At 45.8% G+C, this 18,786-nt stretch overlaps 2 protein-coding genes across 2 annotated transcripts in view; both read right to left on the reverse strand.

Moving 5' to 3' along the window:
* Positions 1-572: 572 nt before the first annotated feature.
* CBLN4 (cerebellin 4 precursor) lies at positions 573-5,332 on the reverse strand. The gene is made up of 3 exons (XM_059480952.1): positions 4,978-5,332; positions 3,311-3,427; positions 573-770 (listed from the first exon to the last, which is right to left on the reverse strand). The coding sequence occupies exons 1-3, from the start codon at positions 5,254-5,256 to the stop codon at positions 573-575; spliced, it is 594 nt and encodes a 197-aa protein (XP_059336935.1). The 5' UTR covers positions 5,257-5,332.
* Positions 5,333-16,148: 10,816 nt separating this feature from the next.
* LOC132078784 (disheveled-associated activator of morphogenesis 1-A-like) overlaps positions 16,149-18,786 on the reverse strand; it is a 29,799-nt gene continuing 27,161 nt past the window's right edge. The window contains exons 15-17 of the mRNA XM_059481111.1: positions 18,072-18,175; positions 17,306-17,389; positions 16,149-16,676 (exon numbers count right to left, since the gene is read on the reverse strand). Of these exons, the coding sequence (XP_059337094.1) occupies positions 16,572-16,676; positions 17,306-17,389; positions 18,072-18,175 (293 nt within the window). The 3' untranslated portion in view covers positions 16,149-16,571. The remainder of the gene's footprint in view (positions 16,677-17,305; positions 17,390-18,071; positions 18,176-18,786) is intronic.

Here is an 18,786-nt window from a genome sequence, read left to right on the forward strand (position 1 = left end):
TTCACGGAGCCTGGACTTGGCTGGGACTGAGTTAAATACTTGGGTGAACCATCCACCACACAACACAGAGAGGAGAGCTCAAGCCAGCCCTCAGGAACGGGGATGACCTCTCTAGGACAGGGGAATGGCGATGGCAGTGCAGCCCAGGACACAAACACGGCCAAAACATCAACACAGCTCTTTGGCAGCAACACGCTAACTCTTGCTTGAAGTCTGAACTCGAACCCTCCTGCATGAAAGACTCGGTGCCAGTCTTTTCACAGTTAAAGGAAATCCATTTCTTCCCCGAATCCAGGGAGGGAAATTGGAGTAAATCTTGCAGGCAGCTCTGGGCTGAAACCTTAAGCGTTGGTGTTTATTGTCTGCTTTAGTCTCAGGCCAAAGTTATCGCGTTTGGACACACAAAATTCTGTGGAACTTCTGAGCAGTTCAGATGGGGCCAGAATCCATGGAGAGAATCCAAAACCACCCACGAGGAAGCAAGAAAGAGCCATCACTCCATGACGACAGAAACAATCTTCATGGAACAAGGATGAGTCCACACCTGGATGAACGCCACGGGAACATGGACTTTACAGGGGGAAGACCAGGAAGCCAGAGAACGTCGAGTACTGCCACCCACCAACCAGATTTCCCTTCTCCAGCTTCAGGTAAACCTTGTCCTCCTTGTCCAGGTAGAGCAGGACCCCGTTGGTGGCGGCCTCACGGGTGACGTCCTTGTCCCCAGCGAAGGCAGAGATCACTGGCTTCCCATTCAGCATCAGGTTCACCTGCAAAACAGCCCCTGAGAAGCTCTAATTAACTGCAAAACACCAGGAACTACCCCTGAATACTAACCACGGGGCAAGGGCCCAATCTTCAGTGATTTTTGGGCTGTTTGAAACTAATAATGACATTTATTTGGCGCAAGAACTTGGATGTTCATGAGCTGCACCTGCAGCTGAGTGAGGCATCACCTCAGTTGGTAGCACTTTGCCTGTCTCAAGGGTTATTTAGTCACACAGGAAAAATAAATATATATTTTCAAGAAATTTGGTCACCCAGAGGTGTTACATGAGGTGTCAGAAGCACCACAGGGGGCTGGGAGCTCACACTTCACTGGGAACAAAATGTGTGTCCCTCTCAATACTTAGTTCTGAAGTTTAGAACAGATTTATCTTTATAAACTGGCTCCATTTTTTCTATAAAACACTTCTGCAGGCAGCACAGCCTCTGCTCTGAAGGCAGCATCCCTAAATGAAGATGGGCAGGCCTGGGGGAATGGGCAGAGCCAGGCATTTTTCATTTCCCCCAAGGCAAGCTCTCAGCTTTGCTGCCTTTCCTTTCTGAGCAGCCCTAATGCGGTCACAGGGGGTGAATTATGGGATGCTCACCCACATCCACTGCGCTGGCCCTGCATATGGTCCCGTTAATTTTAATGGGAGTCACCACAGAATAAATTAGTGCTCAGCAGAAGTCAGGGCAGCAGGGGCTGGTATTTATTTGGGATTCACCTGTCTGGGAAATCCACTCAATCAGGTTCTCCAGGGAGCCAGCTGCAGTTTAATGATATTTAATGGCTCTAACAGATGTTGGGGGGGCAGAGCAACATCCCTTGTGTGGAAGCCTGCAGGTGATTTAGTGGGGTTGGATGTGGCTGAGATTCAAACCAGTTTGATGCACTGCAATGGTTTCCGGTTCTCCTCCCCATTTACCCCACAGGAAAAGGGCATCAGGGCTTTACTCATGGCTTGATTTGGGTTTCTCACTCTTTCTGCTCCATCAGGTTCCCCTGGAATCATCTGACAGGAATTTAATCACACCAGCAGGCACATGGCAGGTTTGCAGGGGATGGTCTCACACTGAGTGCTCTAAAAGGGGCCAAGCAAACCCATCCATCCCCTCAGAACCTCTTATCCATTAAAGATTTTGTGTTATGAGCAACAGGCTGGAGCATTCCCTGCCACAAACCCCAGAATCCCAGGTTTGAGCTCCTGTTTGTGAAATTCCAGAGCTGGACTTCCAGAAGCCAAGGCTTGGCATCTTTCTTGGCAAAGGGCATTTTAAATCCACTGAAGGGACTGACATACACTTACTCAACCTTCAGCATGCCAAGGAGTGAAAAGAGCACTTTTTGAGCACATTAGACAGATTGAAAGCTCATTGTAGAGGTTTTTGTGAGGTCAGTGTTTCACGTAAGGCTTTGCCATTGACCTGATTGGAATCAGGATTTTCCACTGTTGCACTGAAGGGGAATTTCCCCAGAGATGGGCTCGTGGCTGTCACCAGTGTCAGGAGATGGGGCTGGGGCTGTCACCAATGTCAGGAGATGGGGCTGGGGCTGTCACCAGTGTCAGGAGATGGGGCTGGGGCTGTCACCAATGTCAGGAGATGGGGCTGGGGCTGTCACCAGCTCTCTGGAGGGCACAGAGGGATTCCTGAGCACTGTTCCTGCAGGAATCCTGCTCAGCTCAGCCTGGGAGCCCCCAAACCCCATCCAGGAGCAGCACAGAGCAGGGAAGGGCTCAGACACCTCCAGGAGCTCTCCTGGGTGGAAATGAGAGAAGCCACAGAGGATCCTGCAGCTCTGGAAGCCAGGATGTGTCACAGCAACTGCCTGACCTGGCAGGGAGGTGAAGGAATCACTCCAAGGAATTTGCTGTTGGCTCAGCAAGGAACTTAAAGGAACTTAAAGTAATTTAAAGGCTTTTCCCTCTGGTGTTTAATCAGGCAGCTCCGTTGTTATTAAAGTGCAGAATTTCCCCTTTTCCCTAATACATCACACACCTTTTATACATTGTGTGATGAAAAAAAGGAGTTTAAATTGCTGTAAAGGTTCCCTAGAAGACATTTCTATAGGGACAGAACCAACCCTGGTCCTCAGCACACTGAGGGCATAACCAGGCACCTGGCACCAGATGCCAGGGCACAAATTGTTCCAAACCCACTCAAATCTGGGACCCAGAACTCCTGTGGGTTTAAAACACAGTGAGTTTAATCTGGAGCCAAACGCGACTCTTCAACAGCATTTCAGGGAAATTCAGTGCTCTCTTTTACTCTTGGATCACTCATTCTGTGGAATGCTTTATGTCACCCAGATATTCATGGCATGGAAGTGAAGTTGTGGTGATTTATCTGAGGTGAGGGTCCTGCCTTATTTCTGTTCATTGTAAATTAATGGACTCTACTGCCAGCAAGTCAACACCACATGTTGCTGTAAACAAAGCTATTTTTTCCTTAAAATCATATTAAATGCTCCCATGCTCGGTCAATATTCTATCCTAAACAAACCATTTAAATAAAGATTTTATAATCATACTCATCAACATACCTGAATTGTTTGACTCTGGTAGACTTTAATTACGTGGAAATTGAAGCTGTAAATTCCCTTCCGTGGTGATACAAAGACAGACTCCAACGTGAAAAAATTGCCCACATTTACAAGGATCTACAAACAGAAAAATAGAGCATGGGGATTAGTACAGGTAGTGAGTGTGAAAGAAAAATACAGATTGTTTACTTTAGAAACCATTTAAAGGAAAATTTAATTTACAACTAAGCGGCTTTATCCATCTTCTCTCAATTACTTTGGAATTACTCATTAAATGGGTATGCAGTTGTATTTATAGAGCAACTTTACTACAAATAAACTAAGATGGGAATTATTTCTTACTTTGCTACTACACAATCCCCTCAAGTCCTTTCTCCCACACACGTTTTTAAGGAGGCATTTTTGTTCATCATTCCCCAAAATGACATAAAAACACCAGTTCTGGGAGTGGCACGTGGATTTTGGCTGAAGAGCAGTGGCCAAGCCTTCCCAAGGAGCCAGGTGTGAGCAGGGGCTGCAGGAGCAGCAGGAGCCAAACCCAGCTCAGCCAGGCTGGGCTCCTGGAGCACCAGCACAGCCCAGCAGAGCCTGCCTGGAGCCCTCGGCTGCTTGCACCAGCACTAACAACAATTTGGGTTTAATTAAACAGAGAGAAGTGACACGGGGGAATGTACAAGATGAGTGCACCACCCATATGCTTCGTGTCCTCTGTATTGACTGTGTTTTGCTCCTTACCACCTAATTATGCTTTATTTTTAATGGATATTCCCAGTCTTTGTGCTGGACAGAGCCCTCAGAAGCTTCCAGGACTGTGCATGGAGTTTTGGGGTGATTTTTAATGGATATTTCCAGGCTCCTCAGAAGCCTCTAGGACTGTCCATAGAGGTTTTGGGGTGATTTTTAATGGATATTCCCAGGCTGCTTTGTACCAGGCAGAGCCCTTGGAAGCCTCCAGGATTGTCTATGGAGTTTTGGGGTGATTTTCGGTGCCAGCACTAAGCTGTGGGGCACATCTGGCTCCAGCTGCCACCACAGTTGACAGGGACAAGAAGAGCCATCAGTCTCAATGACTCCAGGAGCTGGGATTAAAGCGTGTGCTGGTACTGCCCGTTAATATCAGCGCTGGGCTGAGCTGGAGCATCAATTGCACCGAGAGAGTGGAAGGGTTTTCCCTCAGAATCCTCCCTCAAAAGCTAAGCCCAAACCATCTAAACCATACCCAGGTGCACTGAGCCCCCTGTCCCAGGCCCTCGGGGCGATGTCACCCCACTGGTGTCACCGAGCGCTGCTCCCACGGCACCTACCCAAAATCTAAACCCTGCCTAGGCTGAGCCCCCTGTCCCAGCCCCTCGGGACGATGTCACTGCACTGGTGTCACCGAGCGCCGTCCCCGCGGTGCGTACCCAAAATCTAAACCCTGCACAGGCTGTCCTGAGCCCCCTGTCCCAGCCTCTGGAGGCGATGTCCCCTCCGCGCTCGGTGCCGCTTCTCCCGCAGGTGCGGAGGGGCCGGGGCCGCACCCGGGAACCTGTGCACACCCGATTCATCTCGCCTAAATAAACCTCGCCTAAATAAGCCCTGCCGCTGTCCCCGGGGCGGATCCCGGCTCCGGGATGCGGGAAGGGCACCTGTTGCTGCGGGGGATGCGCTGCCCGGGGGATGCTCACCTGGTCGAAGTAGATGATGCGCGTCTTGTTGCTCATCTCGGAGGGCTCGTGGTTGGTGCTCCGCACGGCCGAGAAGGCCACCTTGGAGTTGGCGGCGCGCACGGAGATGCCCAGCGGCGAGGAGGAGGAGGAGGACGAGGAGCCCTTGGCGTCGGGGGCCGGGTTGGAGTCGCACACCACCAGGCACTTGCCCTCCAGCACGATGGGCTCCGTGTCGTTCTGCGCGGAGGCGACGCGGCCGCCCAGCGCCAGGGCCAGCAGCAGCAGCCGCCAGCCCATGGTGCGCACCCGCGGCCGCTCCGCGCCCCGCTCCGGCCACCGCGGAGCCTCCGCGCTCTTCTCCTCCTCACACCGCCGCCGCTCTATGCCGTCTGCTTCTTTTTTATTTATTTATTTATTTTTAATTCCTTCTCTCTTTCTTTTTTTCTTCCTTTCTTTCTCTCCTCTGGATCTCTTTAAGCTGCGCAAAGAATTCCGCGCCCCGCTCCGGCCACCGCGGAGCCTCCGCGCTCCTCTCCTCCCGCCGCCGCTTTATGCCGTCTGCTTCTTTTTTTATTTATTTTCTTTTCTTTTTTTCTTTCTTTTTTTTCTTCCTTCCCTCTTTCTTTCTTTCTCTCCTCTGGCTCTCTTTAAGCTGCCCAGGGAAATCCGCGCCCCGCTCCGGCCACCGCGGAGCCTCCGCTCTCCTCTCCTCCCGCCGCCGCTTTATGCCGTCTGCTTCTTTTTTTCTTTTCTTTTTTTTTTTTTTTTTTTTTCCTTCCTTCCCTCTTTCTTTCTTTCTTTCTTTCTCTCTCTCCTCTGGCTCTCTTTAAGCCGCCCAGAGAAATCCGCGCTGCCCACAACGCCCTTTCCTCCCCTCTCTCCGCATCAAAAAAAAAAGCGAGGTGAGAAAGGGGAGGTGGGGAGAAGCAAAGCCCTCAGGTGAATGAATTATTGCCGAGAGGGAGGCAGGAGGAGCGGCGGAGCGATGAACCCACGAGGCGCTGCTGCCGTGCCTGCGCCGCTTCCAGCTGCGGAACGGGATGCTCGGAGAGGAGAGCGGGAGCTGCCAGGTGCTGCTGTGACAGCGGCGGCAGCGCTGCACACTCCCCTCCCCTCTCTCTCTCTCTCTGTGTCTCTTCCTCCGCTGCACAAATGCACAAATCCCCAAACCCCCCCTCGGCAGCGCTGAGGTCGCAGCAAACCTGCCCAGCTCCCACCCCTCGAGGTTTCTGCTGGAATATCGGGGGACACCAGACAGAGGATGGACTTTAAACCTGGTTAACGTAAGAGATTTGATACCAGGATGCCTTGGGGAACTTTGAAAATTAGACATGGATTGCGAAAAGATTAAATCAAACGGGTTTACCGAAAAAAGAAAATCCCATTAAACTCTGCAAGCAAGAGATGTTGTTTTTTGCATAAGTTTGTGATTTTAACGTAATTACTGTAGTACTCATTACTAGTCTCTCTGAAATAGTATAGAAGTGTTTGGTGTGGAGAGCTGAGGGTGAAGCATTCATTCTGCAGAACTCAGCCAATCTTTCTCAAAGATTGCTATAAAGCAGCCAAAATTCTTAGCGAGCATCAAACTCCCTAAAATTCAGGAGGCCAAACTCAAATTTTAAGGAATCCCATTGGCCAGGCAAGAGGCAAAAATATTTCTGGTTTTAGGAATGCATCAATATCCTCTTGCTCAGCGACACAACAGAGATGGATGGAAGGGTCCAGCAGGGAAGGAGGATTTACTGCGAGGAAAGGAAACAAGAAATCAAACAAATACTTGCAGCACAGCTTTGTACCTCTTGTAGAAGCTTGATCTTCAAATTAAAAGATTCACTCCTGTGCACATGAGGGCTCCAACAAAACCAAGCCGTGGCAAAAATATTTATTGTAAATACAAATGTATAAACAGTTCCACACTATTTCAACATCTCCTGCTTCAAACCTCTTCTGTCCCTGGCCTTTTAACACTGCACAAGTAGCAGCAAATATAATTCCATCTGCACAGAAATGTCAATTGGAACTTGAAACTGCTGATGACTTGGAGACACCAGTGGTTTGTCAGAGATTAAAAACTTTATGATCACTTTAGAAACTGGATTTTGATTTTGCTTTGTTGTGGACAATGACAGCAGGTGTCTCTATAGATATTCCTCCTAAAATCCATTCTAATCCTGCTCCCTGCCAGTTTGAGGCCATTCCCTGTGCGCTGTCCCTCCATCCCTGTCCAAAGCTTCTCCATTTTCACTGCAGGCCACACTGAGCTCACCCCAAATCTTCTCCTGTCCAGGTGAGCAATGCCAGCTGTGCTCCATCCCTCTGCCCGTGCTGGAGCCTCCTCTGGACCATCCCCAGCAGCTCCAGCTCCTGGATGACTTTCACTGGAGTAAAATGGGCTGGAATTTGGCCAGGGGACCCCACAGGTGGAGCAGTGGCCATCAACTTTCTCCAGGTGCTGCTCCAAGAGACATCAGGGCTGTCAATGATATCCCTGATCCACAAATCCACACCTAAGGAGAGTTCCTGTCACCAAAATACCCAATCCACATCAGGAAACACCTCCTCCTTTTTCCCACCCAAACAGAAGGAGGAGAGCTGCAAGGCTGTTGGTTAAGATCCTTTTTTGGGCGGCTGAGCTGGGCTTTAATTGCTGAGGAAATGAGGGAAGTTTGCAGGGGATGCTGTGGGAGAGGTGAGCTGAAAAGTGGAGATTGCCTTTAATTCATAAGCAGCAAGGTTAATGACTGCTCTTATTTCATCTGACAAAGAATTCCTCAGTATTGATCCAGCTCCCTCTAACAAGGATTTTGTGTTTCTTGCTTTGAAAAAAAAATTAGTAAAATAAATAGCAACAGCATACAATGGAAATTCACTTAGATTAAGCTCCCAGCTTCTTTCCCTTTCTGGACACACACTGCGTGCCTGAAACTGCCTCCAGTTGGGAGAATTTTGCATTTTCACAGGAGACTTCCAGCACTGAGGCACTTTCTGACAGAGGGAAGAGCCACAGGACAAAACCCCACGTTTGCATTTACATTTCCTTTTACCTCTCGCCTTGTAAACCTGCATTAAATACAATTTCTGTATCAATATTGCATGAAACCTCCCAAATCTCTTCTGAAACAGAACATCCTGCTTTGTATAATTAATCATTTGCCTTACAAAAGGGAGGAATAATCTGCCTCAGACTTCCTCTCACAATTTTGAGCTTTGTGCCTGGAGGCCTTTGGAATTTTTCTAACCCCTCTGTAACACAGAGCCCTCCTTCCTCTCCTGGCTTTTCTTCTTCAGCCCAATTGTATTTCCCTTCACTTGCGGAGCCTGGAGATGTTTTAGCAGGGAGCTGAGCCCCCCAGCCCCTCTGGGTCCCGCCACGCTCTGCACGGTGCCGTGCCCGCCCTGAGCAGGAGATGGGGCTCAGGGGGATCAGGGGGCTCCATCCCATCATGCTGATGGCATTCCCCACTGTTGATTTTCATTGTTTCTCTTTGCTGATTTATGTCCGGAGATAGCTCAGGGACACCACTTGTAAGTTTTCTGTGCTGTTTAGGTGGCCTGGAAAGGCCCAGGGATGGCCTTGAAGAGCCGACGCTTCAAAGGACGAGGAGAGACTTCTGATCTTGTCTCGGTCTCGGTGTTTATTAATTGTTTATCTAAAAGATTTTCTTTCAGCCCGACAGAGGTCTGCACAGCAAGCCAGCCATGGGCACACTCTGCAAGCCCCCGGGCGGTCACTTATCTTTATACCCGAAGTTACGTGTACAATATTTATAGTTTTTCCCCAATACCTTCTACCCTTATTAACCGGTGCACTTCTAGTAATAACCAATCCCAAAGTGCCACCATCACCACAGAAGATGGAGGCCAAGAAGAAGAAGAAGAAGGACAGGACACGCCCCAATTCCTCCATCTTACTTCTTTAGACCCCCCTGTACCAAAATCCTAAACCCTGTGTTTCACACTCTAATTAACTTATCCCTTCACCATTCACCCAGTGAATTCCTCCCATCCTCACACAGGTGTCGTCTCCTGTGCAGGATCAAAGTGCAGCCACCAGACACTTCTGGCAACATTCCAGGACTCCCGAGCCCCCCAAGGGTGGTCTCGGCCACTCTGCACCTCCGTCCTGAGGTGCTGAGATCCCACACCCCACCTGGGCTCGTGGCCAGGCTTCTCCCTGTGCCCTGGCATCCCTTCAGGCTGGCACTGCAGCTCCTGGCCTGGCTGGCTCCCCGTGCGCTGCTGGCCCCAGCACAGCTGGCTCGGGGCTCTCTGCTGCTCAAATCGGCCAAAGCCAAGGCAAGTTCTGCTGCCCAATGACATTCGTAAAATCAGCCTGGAAGTGTTTTACAAAGGGAATTTCACTTCATTTATAGGAGCATAAAATGGAAACAGATCCTTTAGGAATAGAATGAAATCTCCAGCTGTACAGTCACTGCAATGAGTCAAGGTTTCGGTCTGTGACCGTGTTCACGGGGGTTCTGGGGTGAGGGAAGAGACGAGGATCTGGCTCCATGCTTCAGAAGGCTGATTTATTATTTTATGATATATATTACATTAAAACTATACTAAAAGCCTAGAAGAAAAGATTTCATCAGAAGGCTGGCTAAGAATAGAAAAAGAATGATAACAAAGGTTTGTGGCTCAGACTCTCTGTCTCAGCCAGCTGACTGTGATTGGCCATTAATTACAAACAACCACATGAGACCAATCCCAGATGCACCTGTTGCATTCCACAGCAGCAGATAATCAATGTTCACATTTTGTTCCTGAGGCCTCCCAGCTTCTCAGGAGGAAAAATCCTAAAGAAAGGATTTTACATAAAAGATGTCTGTGACATTGGTCTTTAGTTCTCTCTGATGCAGAATCAAGCCTAGATTTTCCTTGCGTTATTTTAATCTAAAATACAATTTTGCTTGGTTTTTAAGTAAACTTTTTTTATACTTTCCCTATTTTAATGCACCTCACCTCAGTCCATCCCATCTTCAATAATGTTTAACTTTCTGCAGCAGCAGAACAGAGAAAACAATAAAAACCAATTTCCTACGTGCATTTATTGCGCTGCTTTAGCTTCCGTGCCACTCAGCTATGATAAATCTGTGCTCTGGTGGCCTCCTCAGGAAAGGGAATTTTCGAGCTGCCTGTGAATTTTGGAGGTGATTAAGAAAATGAGTCAGCAGGATGCCTGCATGTGCAAAGGCAGCGCTGCTCAGATCTGCTGACAGCTCTGGCACCTGAGCTCTTTATTCAGCATTTCTGAGCAGCCAGCCCTTCCCTCCGAGCAAAGCTGAGCTCAGTCCAGCAGCAGGTGGAATCTGCGCTTTGAAATCCTCCCAGGCAGGTGCTGGGAGTAGCAGCACCCACTCCTTGATGGATGTCAGGGAATATTCCAGTTTTTCTGCTGCTCTGGGTTTACATCAGTGTAAAAGTGAGAGCAAAATGTGACCCTGGAAGTTCCTCTTGCTCCCCCCGAGGCCCCAGGTAGGAGTCAGTTTGCAAATATCTTTATTAATCTTCACTAAACTACCCACAAATAGCTTGAAATTTCTCGTATTCTTGTTTATTCAAAATATATATTGAATATATTTATTGAAATATATATTGAAATATACATTGAAATATATATTGAATATATATTGAAATATATGTATATTGAAATATATATTGAATATATATTGAAATATATGTATATTGAAATATATATTGAATATATATTGAAATATATATATTCAATATATTTTTAATATATAATATAATATAATATAATATAATATAATATAATATAATATATATGTTATATATACTATATTATATATTATAAATATTGTATATTTATAGAATAATATATAATAATATATATTGAATGTATAGATTTAAATATATATCTTGAATATATAATTCAATATTTTTTTCAATATATATATTCAATATATATTTCAATGTATATTTCAATATACATATTCAATAAATATATTCAATATATATTTTGAATAAACATAAATACAAGAAATATTTACATGTTTAACCCTGCTGTAAAAACAGAAGTCAGGCGGATTAAGCCAAAAAACCAAGTACACACATGAACTGCTTTTAAAGCAGGGATTTGCACTTAAAACTTGTTATAAAGCAAAATTTAATTCTTGGTTTGCAATTGTATTTCTGTTATTTCTTGCATGAATTCCAGCCTTTGGGGAGGGTGCCAGCAAAGCTTTCCTGCCTGCAGAAAAAGGATTTACACACCTGAACCACGAAGTTTTGTGCATTTTGGGCTGAGGAACTGCAGAGCTGCTCCATCCCTGCAGCTTGGAGAGCAGGGGCACCACAGCAGGGCTGTCTGTCCTTCCACAGGGCAGCTGCAGTCATTCCATCAAATGAAGGCCTTGGATGGGGTTTGATTTTCCTAATCAGCTTAATTCCTGACAGCAGAGGAGAGATCAGATTGTTCTGCATGGCAGATTCAGCGTGGGCATTGGTGACAGCAGCTTGGGATATTGTCTGGGAGTTATTTACTGACTGAGAAAAGTTCCTGGGCTGGAATGGAGCAAATTTCTATTTATAATTGCATCATTTCAGGCCAAGTCCTACAGAGCTCATTCAGGAAAATTTCTAGGAGCTACAAGAAGAATTTTGGTATAAATCTGCTCATCAGTAGCTGATCTTTCTGGACAACAACCTTTGGGGTTTTTTAGGTCAGTGCTTATGAGCAAATGGCATTATCATAGCAGAGCTCATCAGTTATTTCCCCTTATGCAAAAGTGTCAGTGATTTCTGTTTCTAAACACATTGCAGCGTTCCTAAACTGCATCCAGGGACTTCAAATCTGCATCTGAAACCTTTTGTTTCAAATGTCTCATTTGTTAAACGAGCTTAAAGCAATATTTATCTACTTTGTGGCTTTCTCTCGTTTAATTACTGCTGACTGCCATTGTACAAAATGTCCCCAGCGGGCAAAATTCATCCCTGGGTGAACAGGCAGCAAGTGGGAAGGCTTAAAGCTCATTTAGCAACGCCTGCAATCATTTCTGTGCACTCCCAAAACCTCTGTGCTGCTCACACACAGCACACCACACTGGGAGGTGAAGGATTCAAGTCAGCGCTAAAGAAAATCTTATTTTCACCAAGCGTTCACCCCTGAATTAGCTGGAGCTTTCAAATCTCTCCTGCTCTTTGTTAGTCTGGGAATAAAGCAGCTGGTTCAGCTTTCAATACATTCTAAACAGTGAAAAAATTCATATTTGCATTGAATGTGGGGAGAAAAGTTACCAGGTGAGCACTTTGGCAGCCCATTCATGCAGGGACTGGAGCCTTGTACCTGTGAATATCCACACCCCAAATTCTGGGAGTGAGGCAGGGCAGGAGCTCTTTGGGTCACCTCAGCTCCCCACCACAGCACCCCTGGGTTTGGAGTTTCCCACAATTTCTTCTTTAAGATGAGCAGTTTCAAACTTGTTTATGGTTTTTTCTGAGCCATCAACTTCTTGAGCACAGGAGGATTTTCTGAGAACTCTTCCAGCTTTGGTTGTTGCACAGTGAGCACCCAAAAACCCTTTCAAAAAACCCCACTTTTATTCTCTTTATCTAACAGCATTTGCCCTCCTCCTAAAACTGGTTTGGATTAGAAAGGCATTAATTCAAGCAGAAACCAGCATTCATAAGTGATGTTAAAGCTTTTCTGCACAGAGGACCTTCCAGGTGACAACAATTTTAATTTTACTGCTCATTTATACAAATTAGCAGCAGCACTCTGCCTGGTGCCTGCAGTTCAAATAGGAAAAAGGGAAAAAAAAAAAGAGGAAAACTGGAAAGCAAAGTTCAGCCCCTGCCCTGGGATATAACTGTCCATTTGTGGAAGTTAAATTTTTTCCAGTGACTCCAATGCTGGAAAATCTCTGCTCTTTGCATCATTGGTTTGAAACCCTGGGAGAATTCTGCCCCTGGGGGAAGATATTTGCGTTTAAAGCTGTGAAATACAAATTTCCTGAAAAGCCCTGGTGGTCCTGAGGGAGCTCAGATCCCTTCAGTGAGCTGTGCCTGAACCAGCTCCATCCATCTCTCCAGCATTTTCAGGAGCAGGTTCGGGTTCCCTGAGACATTGATAAAGTCAGGGATTTCCCTGGGAGCCCAGGCCCAGGCGTGGGGCTGCTGAAGGCGTTATTGTTGATATGAGATACAGAAATTATCCTCCCCGCCACCCTGCCAGAAATGAGCATTTGAAGCATGGAGAGAAATCTCCTTTTGCCCCTGGAGCGGTGGCTGTGACACTGCTGAGCTGCCAGCAGGGGAAACTCAGGGCAGGTTTGACCCACAGCTCCACACAGGCAAATGCTGAGACTGATTTCAGTGACCAGAACTTCTTACAGCACCTTCACTAATAGTTCATGTTCCAGAATGTGACAAAAATCAGCTCTGTGGGAAAAAAAACACGTAAAAATGTAAAAAAAACCATGTAAAGATGTAAAAATACTGCAGTTCTGACAGGTCAGATTGCTCCTAAAGTGATATTTCCCACAAGGAGCAGCGTCCCCCAAAGCTTTTGTGACTTTTGCAGGATAAAAGCATCACCTGCTGAGGAGGGAATCCCAGGACATGATCCACAGGGAGACTTGGAGCTCGTCTACAGCATCCCAAATAAATGCCGAGGTGTAAAAAGCATTATTCTCTATGCCACCAAAACACAATAACACAATTTAACAGACCTGGAAAACCCCAGCCTTCTGCTAAATAAGTTAAGAAATAAAGAATGAGGCAGGGAGCAAGGTTTAGTTATTTTTTACATCTAAATCAGGATGTCTCAAGCTGCCAGGCGCTGAAGGAGCAGCTTATTTAGGAAAATGGAATCAGCTCCCACTCCACAGAAAAGCTTTGTGCTCTCTGAAGGGGATAGAACTTCATGCCAAGAAGGGACTTTTCTAAAATTTTAATTATTTTTTTTTTAATTACTGCTCCAGGATGTTCACACAAAGGCACAGATATCGACCACTGGGCAGGATATATTTTTAATTGGCAGAGGCCTTGCCAGCTGAGCTATAAAACAAGAACAAGCTGTTAAATAGAATAATGGAGAAGAAAGACTTGGGGGGGAAAAAAATGAGAGAAAAAATAGAAAAAACAAAGGAAAAAAATCTTTAGTTGAAAGAGACTTAGCAGAATTTTGGAGCTGAAAATCCATGAAATTTATCATGAGCATCACGACTGCTGCTCAGGGATGCAGGGATCCTGATGCCATGGAAAGGGCACTGGGATCCAGGATTACCTGACACGAGTCCCATGTACATGAAGGGAATTCAGGTTTTGGAGCTGTAATCACACTCAGCCAAAGCTGCCAGTGCTGCTCTCAGGGCAGCTCATGCACTGGGCAGGGCTGCAGGAATTAAAAGGGAATTGAATTTTCCTCCCCCAGGCAGAAATGAGGGGTGGAAGCTGCAGATCCTGTGGGTATCACTGCTGTGGTGCTGACCTGAGGCAAACACAGCCAGCTTTGTGTAAAATTAAACACCTGGATTGATTCTGCAAATATTTTGATGTAGAATAAGTCTCAGGGGTGCTGATTTTGGTTCTGTTTCATTCCTTTTGCCTCTGAGGAGGGTAACTGGGAGGAACTGTTGGGAAGCCCAAATGTGACATTTTTAATGGAAAAAATCTCCCGTCCCCACCTTCCAGCAGTGCCCAAGTGTCCCTGCAGTGCTGGTGGTCACCCTTGGCCCTGAAATTCTCTGTGCAGGGGCAGCCACGCTCTGTCCCTGAGCTCCTGGGGCCCCACCTGGAGAGGAGATGTTGGAGGTGGAGAAGGGTTAAATCCCAGTTTAGAGAAGGGTCCAATCCCAGTTTAGAGAAGGGTCCAATCCCAGTTTAGAGAAGGGTTAAATCCCAGTTTAGAGAAGGGTCCAATCCCAGTTTAGAGAAGGGTTAAATCCCAGTTTAGAGAAGGGTCCAATCCCAGTTTAGAGAAGGGTTAAATCCCAGTTTAGAGAAGGGTCCAATCCCAGTTTAGAGAAGGGCTCAATTCCAGTTTAGACAAGGGTCAAATTCCAGCTCAGAAAAGAGTTCAATTCCAGCTCAGAGGGGTTCAATCCCAGTTTAGAGAAGGGCTAAATCCCACCTCAGAGAAGGGTTAAATCGCAGCTCAGAGAGGGTTAAATCCCAGCTCAGAGAGGGGTCCAATTCTAGTTTAGGCAAGGGTGAAATCCCAGCTCAGAGAGGGGTTAAATCCCAGCTCAGAGAGAGGGCTCAATTCCAGCTCAGAGAGGGTTAAATTCCAGTTCAGAGAGGGGTTCAATCCCAGCTCAGAGAGAGGGCTCAATTCCAGCTCAGAGATTGAACCCTTCCCCAGCTCAGAAAAGGGTTAAATTCCAATTAGGAGAAGGGTTAAATTCCAGTTAGGAGAAGGGTTAAATCCCAGCTCAGAGAAGATTAAATCCCAGCTCACAGAAGAGTTAAATTCCGGCTCAGAGAGGTTCAATTCCAGCTCACGTAAGGGTTAAATCCCAGCCCAGAGAGGGTTAATTCCCAGCTCAGAGAGGTTCAATCCCAGCCCAGAGGGGTCTCTGAGGGCTCAGCCCCAGCTCCTCTCAGTGCTCAGGGCAGGGACAGTGTTCATCATTCCCGTCAGAGCCCAAACACTGGGCAGAAAGCCCCAAAATAAATCACGTAACTCTCCCAAAATAAATAATTTTCACTTTTCTCTCAGCCCACACTGCTTGCAAACCTGGGAGGGGAAATGCCAGGTGTTATCAATGCCCTTTCACAGCTGTTTTCTGCTTTTAATGTCAAATACACAATTTTGTCTTTTTAGGCATCTCTAGGCCTCCTTCTCCTCCCACTCATTGAGTTCCAGCTAATTATTCTAATTAAAAACATCCGAAAGCCAGCACACACAACAGAAACTTTTCCTCTTTTGAAAACCATGGATAATTCCCTCCCATATCCATTCCTTAGACGCTTCATGACAGATTTTTATTTTGCTGCTCTGACATATTTCTCTTCCTGCAGTGCAAATCTCATATATTGATTAAATTGTATAAATAATTGTATTTGTGGCAAACACATGACATTTGCCATAAAAAGTGCTATTTTTTCATCCTGCTTAGTGGGGCCAAGGCAAAATAAAACACTCAGCCAGATACTTCATTATATAATTAATATGCAATGTTTTAATAGCAAAATAAACAAGATTTTGTTTAAATATTCTCCTCTGTGGGTAACAGCTCCCCATTTCGTTATAAAAATGTGTGAAGTATTCTTTAGAAATTTAGAAATTAGAAATTTAGAAATTAGATCACCATACAGAATAATGAAAGTAAGAATTAAAACTGGGTCAGAAGCTGGGGTTTTCAAAGGAAAGGAGGAATTATAAAAGGTCAGAAGTGGGTTTTTTTCAATATATGGGAATCTCAAGGTACAAAAGCACAAAACTGAGAGGTTCATCAGCGATCTGGGATATAGCAGGTTAAATATCACATAAAATTACATATTTGGAATTGAATGTCTCTCAGAATCAAGGTGTTGTGCTGCGCAGGTGGGACTGGCAAGGTGCTGCTTATTAGTAAAGAATAAACCAATTAAAAATTGATTCCTGGGCTCCTCCTTCCCTCACGTCCATGAAATGTGTGTTCTCATGGTGTGAGCTCAGCACACGCCTTCCTGAACTCACAGACGAAGGAGGAGATCCACCCAAAGAGCTCCTGGGAGTCCAGGTCTGCCGGCTCCCCAAACCTCACCTGCAAATGGAAATAAAAACATTGAACCTCTGCACGCCTGGGTGACCCAAGGAGCTCAGCAAAGCCTAAAGGGCAGAGAAAACCGAAACACCTCCATTATTGTTAATATAAAGAATAAGAGGAATAAGAGGTACAAGTAGAAGGGGAAGAGGAGGAAGAAGCAAATTTTGAGCTGGCTGAAATCTCCAGGGAGCTGAGACCCAAAATATCCCAGACAAAAGTGATCTGGGGAGCTGTCACTGAACCACCTCAGTAACCTGGGTTAATCTCTCTGGCTGGACCACAAATCTCCAGCTGAAGAGGAGAAAATTCAACAAATCCTCAAGTTTTCTGGCTCTGAATAGATGAATCTATTAATAATGAATAGATGGATCTATTCATTAAAGAAAATTTTTACAAAATATCCCAATCCCAGAACCAGGATATTCCAGTTCCAGAGGTTATCACTGCATTTCTGTCCCTTTCCTTAAGATCTCTGACCACCGTTAAATATGGGATTTTCTTTCTTTTCCTACAGCCAGTGGAAATATAAGGCAAGTGGAAATTTCTTGCACTCCTTTCCCCTCCTTTCTTCCCTTTTAAAAAAGAAATGTGGCCTTATTTTCATTGCATTTCAATATGATATGTACCAGTACGCTGCTATAAAGCTTCTTCATTTCCTCACATCTTTTTGACAGCTGGGAGAGATCCCCTTCATATTTCTGAATTAAATCCTGTAACAAAATAAAACTTCTTAATTTGCTGTAGGAGCACAGGATTAAAGCAGGAATTAAACAGCAGTGAAAACAAAATCATTCAGGGCGAAATTTTCTTGTCATAAAAATTTCACATTTCACAAAAGAGGAGCACACACGTTTACTTTCAAGAATTAAAACATCAAAGACAAAAAATAAAAAGAAATATTAACGTTAGAGAATTTTAAGTGTATTATAAAATGACAAAACCTAAATCCATTCAAAGCGGCAGAACCAGAGAGGCATCACAAGGTCCTGATTTCCAGAATATTTGGCTTTTTTGCCTGTGCAGCAAACACTGCTGGTTCCAGGTGCTTAAGGGGCAGAAAGAGGGCTTTAGAAACAAGCCTGGAAATAAAATTTCTTCATTTTGCCTTGTTTGTAACACCCACATTTTCAATTGTTTTCTTTTTTAAATTCCGAAAAACATTTAAAATTATGATAAAGTATTGGGTTAAACTGTGGAGTGCCTGGGAAGGGAAAACAGGAGGTGCAAAAACCCTGAAAGCCCTTCCCAAACTGCAGATTACAGCATGAAACACCCTCAGAAGGGAATAAAAATCCACTTTCCTTCAAATTCTCCTCGTTCCCAGGCGTCAGCACTAACTCCCAGGTTACTCCTCCCTTACTCCAGCCCACAGGGAGGTTGTGGTGGGTTTACCTTCAGCTCCTTGCAGAATTGGGACTCCTGGGCTGTTGCCTTGCTTGCTCTGGGTTTGAGGAGCCTCCTGCTCCGGATAAGGTTCTCCAGCTCTTTTTTTAAGACTGACAAAAGGAACAGAAAATGAGGAATTTCACCAGCAGGAGGAGGTGTCCAAAGGGCTGCAATTGTCTCATTTGGGACAATAAAAGAGACTGTGGGTCTGCAACACATTTATCCAGGAGCATTAAGCTCCTGGTGGGAGGTGGAGCTCCTGAAAGAGGAATTTTCTCAGGGAAAAATGGGATCACATCCCTGCAGGTGCAGGAAAATTAAGAGGTTGAGAGTGTGGGGTATAAATCTGCCCTTCCCTTCCCTAGGCTGAGCACTGGGATCAGCCATGGAAAGGGCATCCTGGGTTGGAATGTTTGGAGCAGGATAAAACACATTGCAGGAGCCTCGAGCTGCTTCCAGGGCCCAGAAGGGGTTCAAGGTTTGTAAAACCAAAGGTGAGAGTGAGCATTATTCAGATCTGTTACCAATGGCTGAAATTGGCAATATTGGCCTGGAGTTATGGCAAATACCCACCTTCAAAACACTGATTGTGATAGATTTCAACATAATCAACATCATTTCCACCCACTGGCACTCTGCTGTCAGCTCTCAAAGGGGTCAGTGTAAAACCCACTGAGCTCACAGCTCATGGGACTGTTCCATGGGGAGATGGAAATCCATG

Source organism: Ammospiza nelsoni, chromosome 12 (genome assembly GCF_027579445.1).
Source record: "Ammospiza nelsoni isolate bAmmNel1 chromosome 12, bAmmNel1.pri, whole genome shotgun sequence".
NCBI classification, from domain to species: domain Eukaryota; kingdom Metazoa; phylum Chordata; class Aves; order Passeriformes; family Passerellidae; genus Ammospiza; species Ammospiza nelsoni.

What these genes read in the sequence shown, in the direction of transcription:
- CBLN4 (XM_059480952.1), bottom strand. Translation starts at nt 5,256, where the DNA reads ATGGGCTGGCGGCTGCTGCTGCTGGCCCTGGCGCTGGGCGGCCGCGTC. An exon ending in GCATCATCTACTTCGACCAG is followed by an intron (nt 3,428 to 4,977) that starts GTGAGCATCCCC and finishes TTCTGTTTGTAG; the next exon opens with ATCCTTGTAAATGTGGGCAA. An exon ending in ACCAGAGTCAAACAATTCAG is followed by an intron (nt 771 to 3,310) that starts GTATGTTGATGA and finishes GCTGTTTTGCAG; the next exon opens with GTGAACCTGATGCTGAATGG.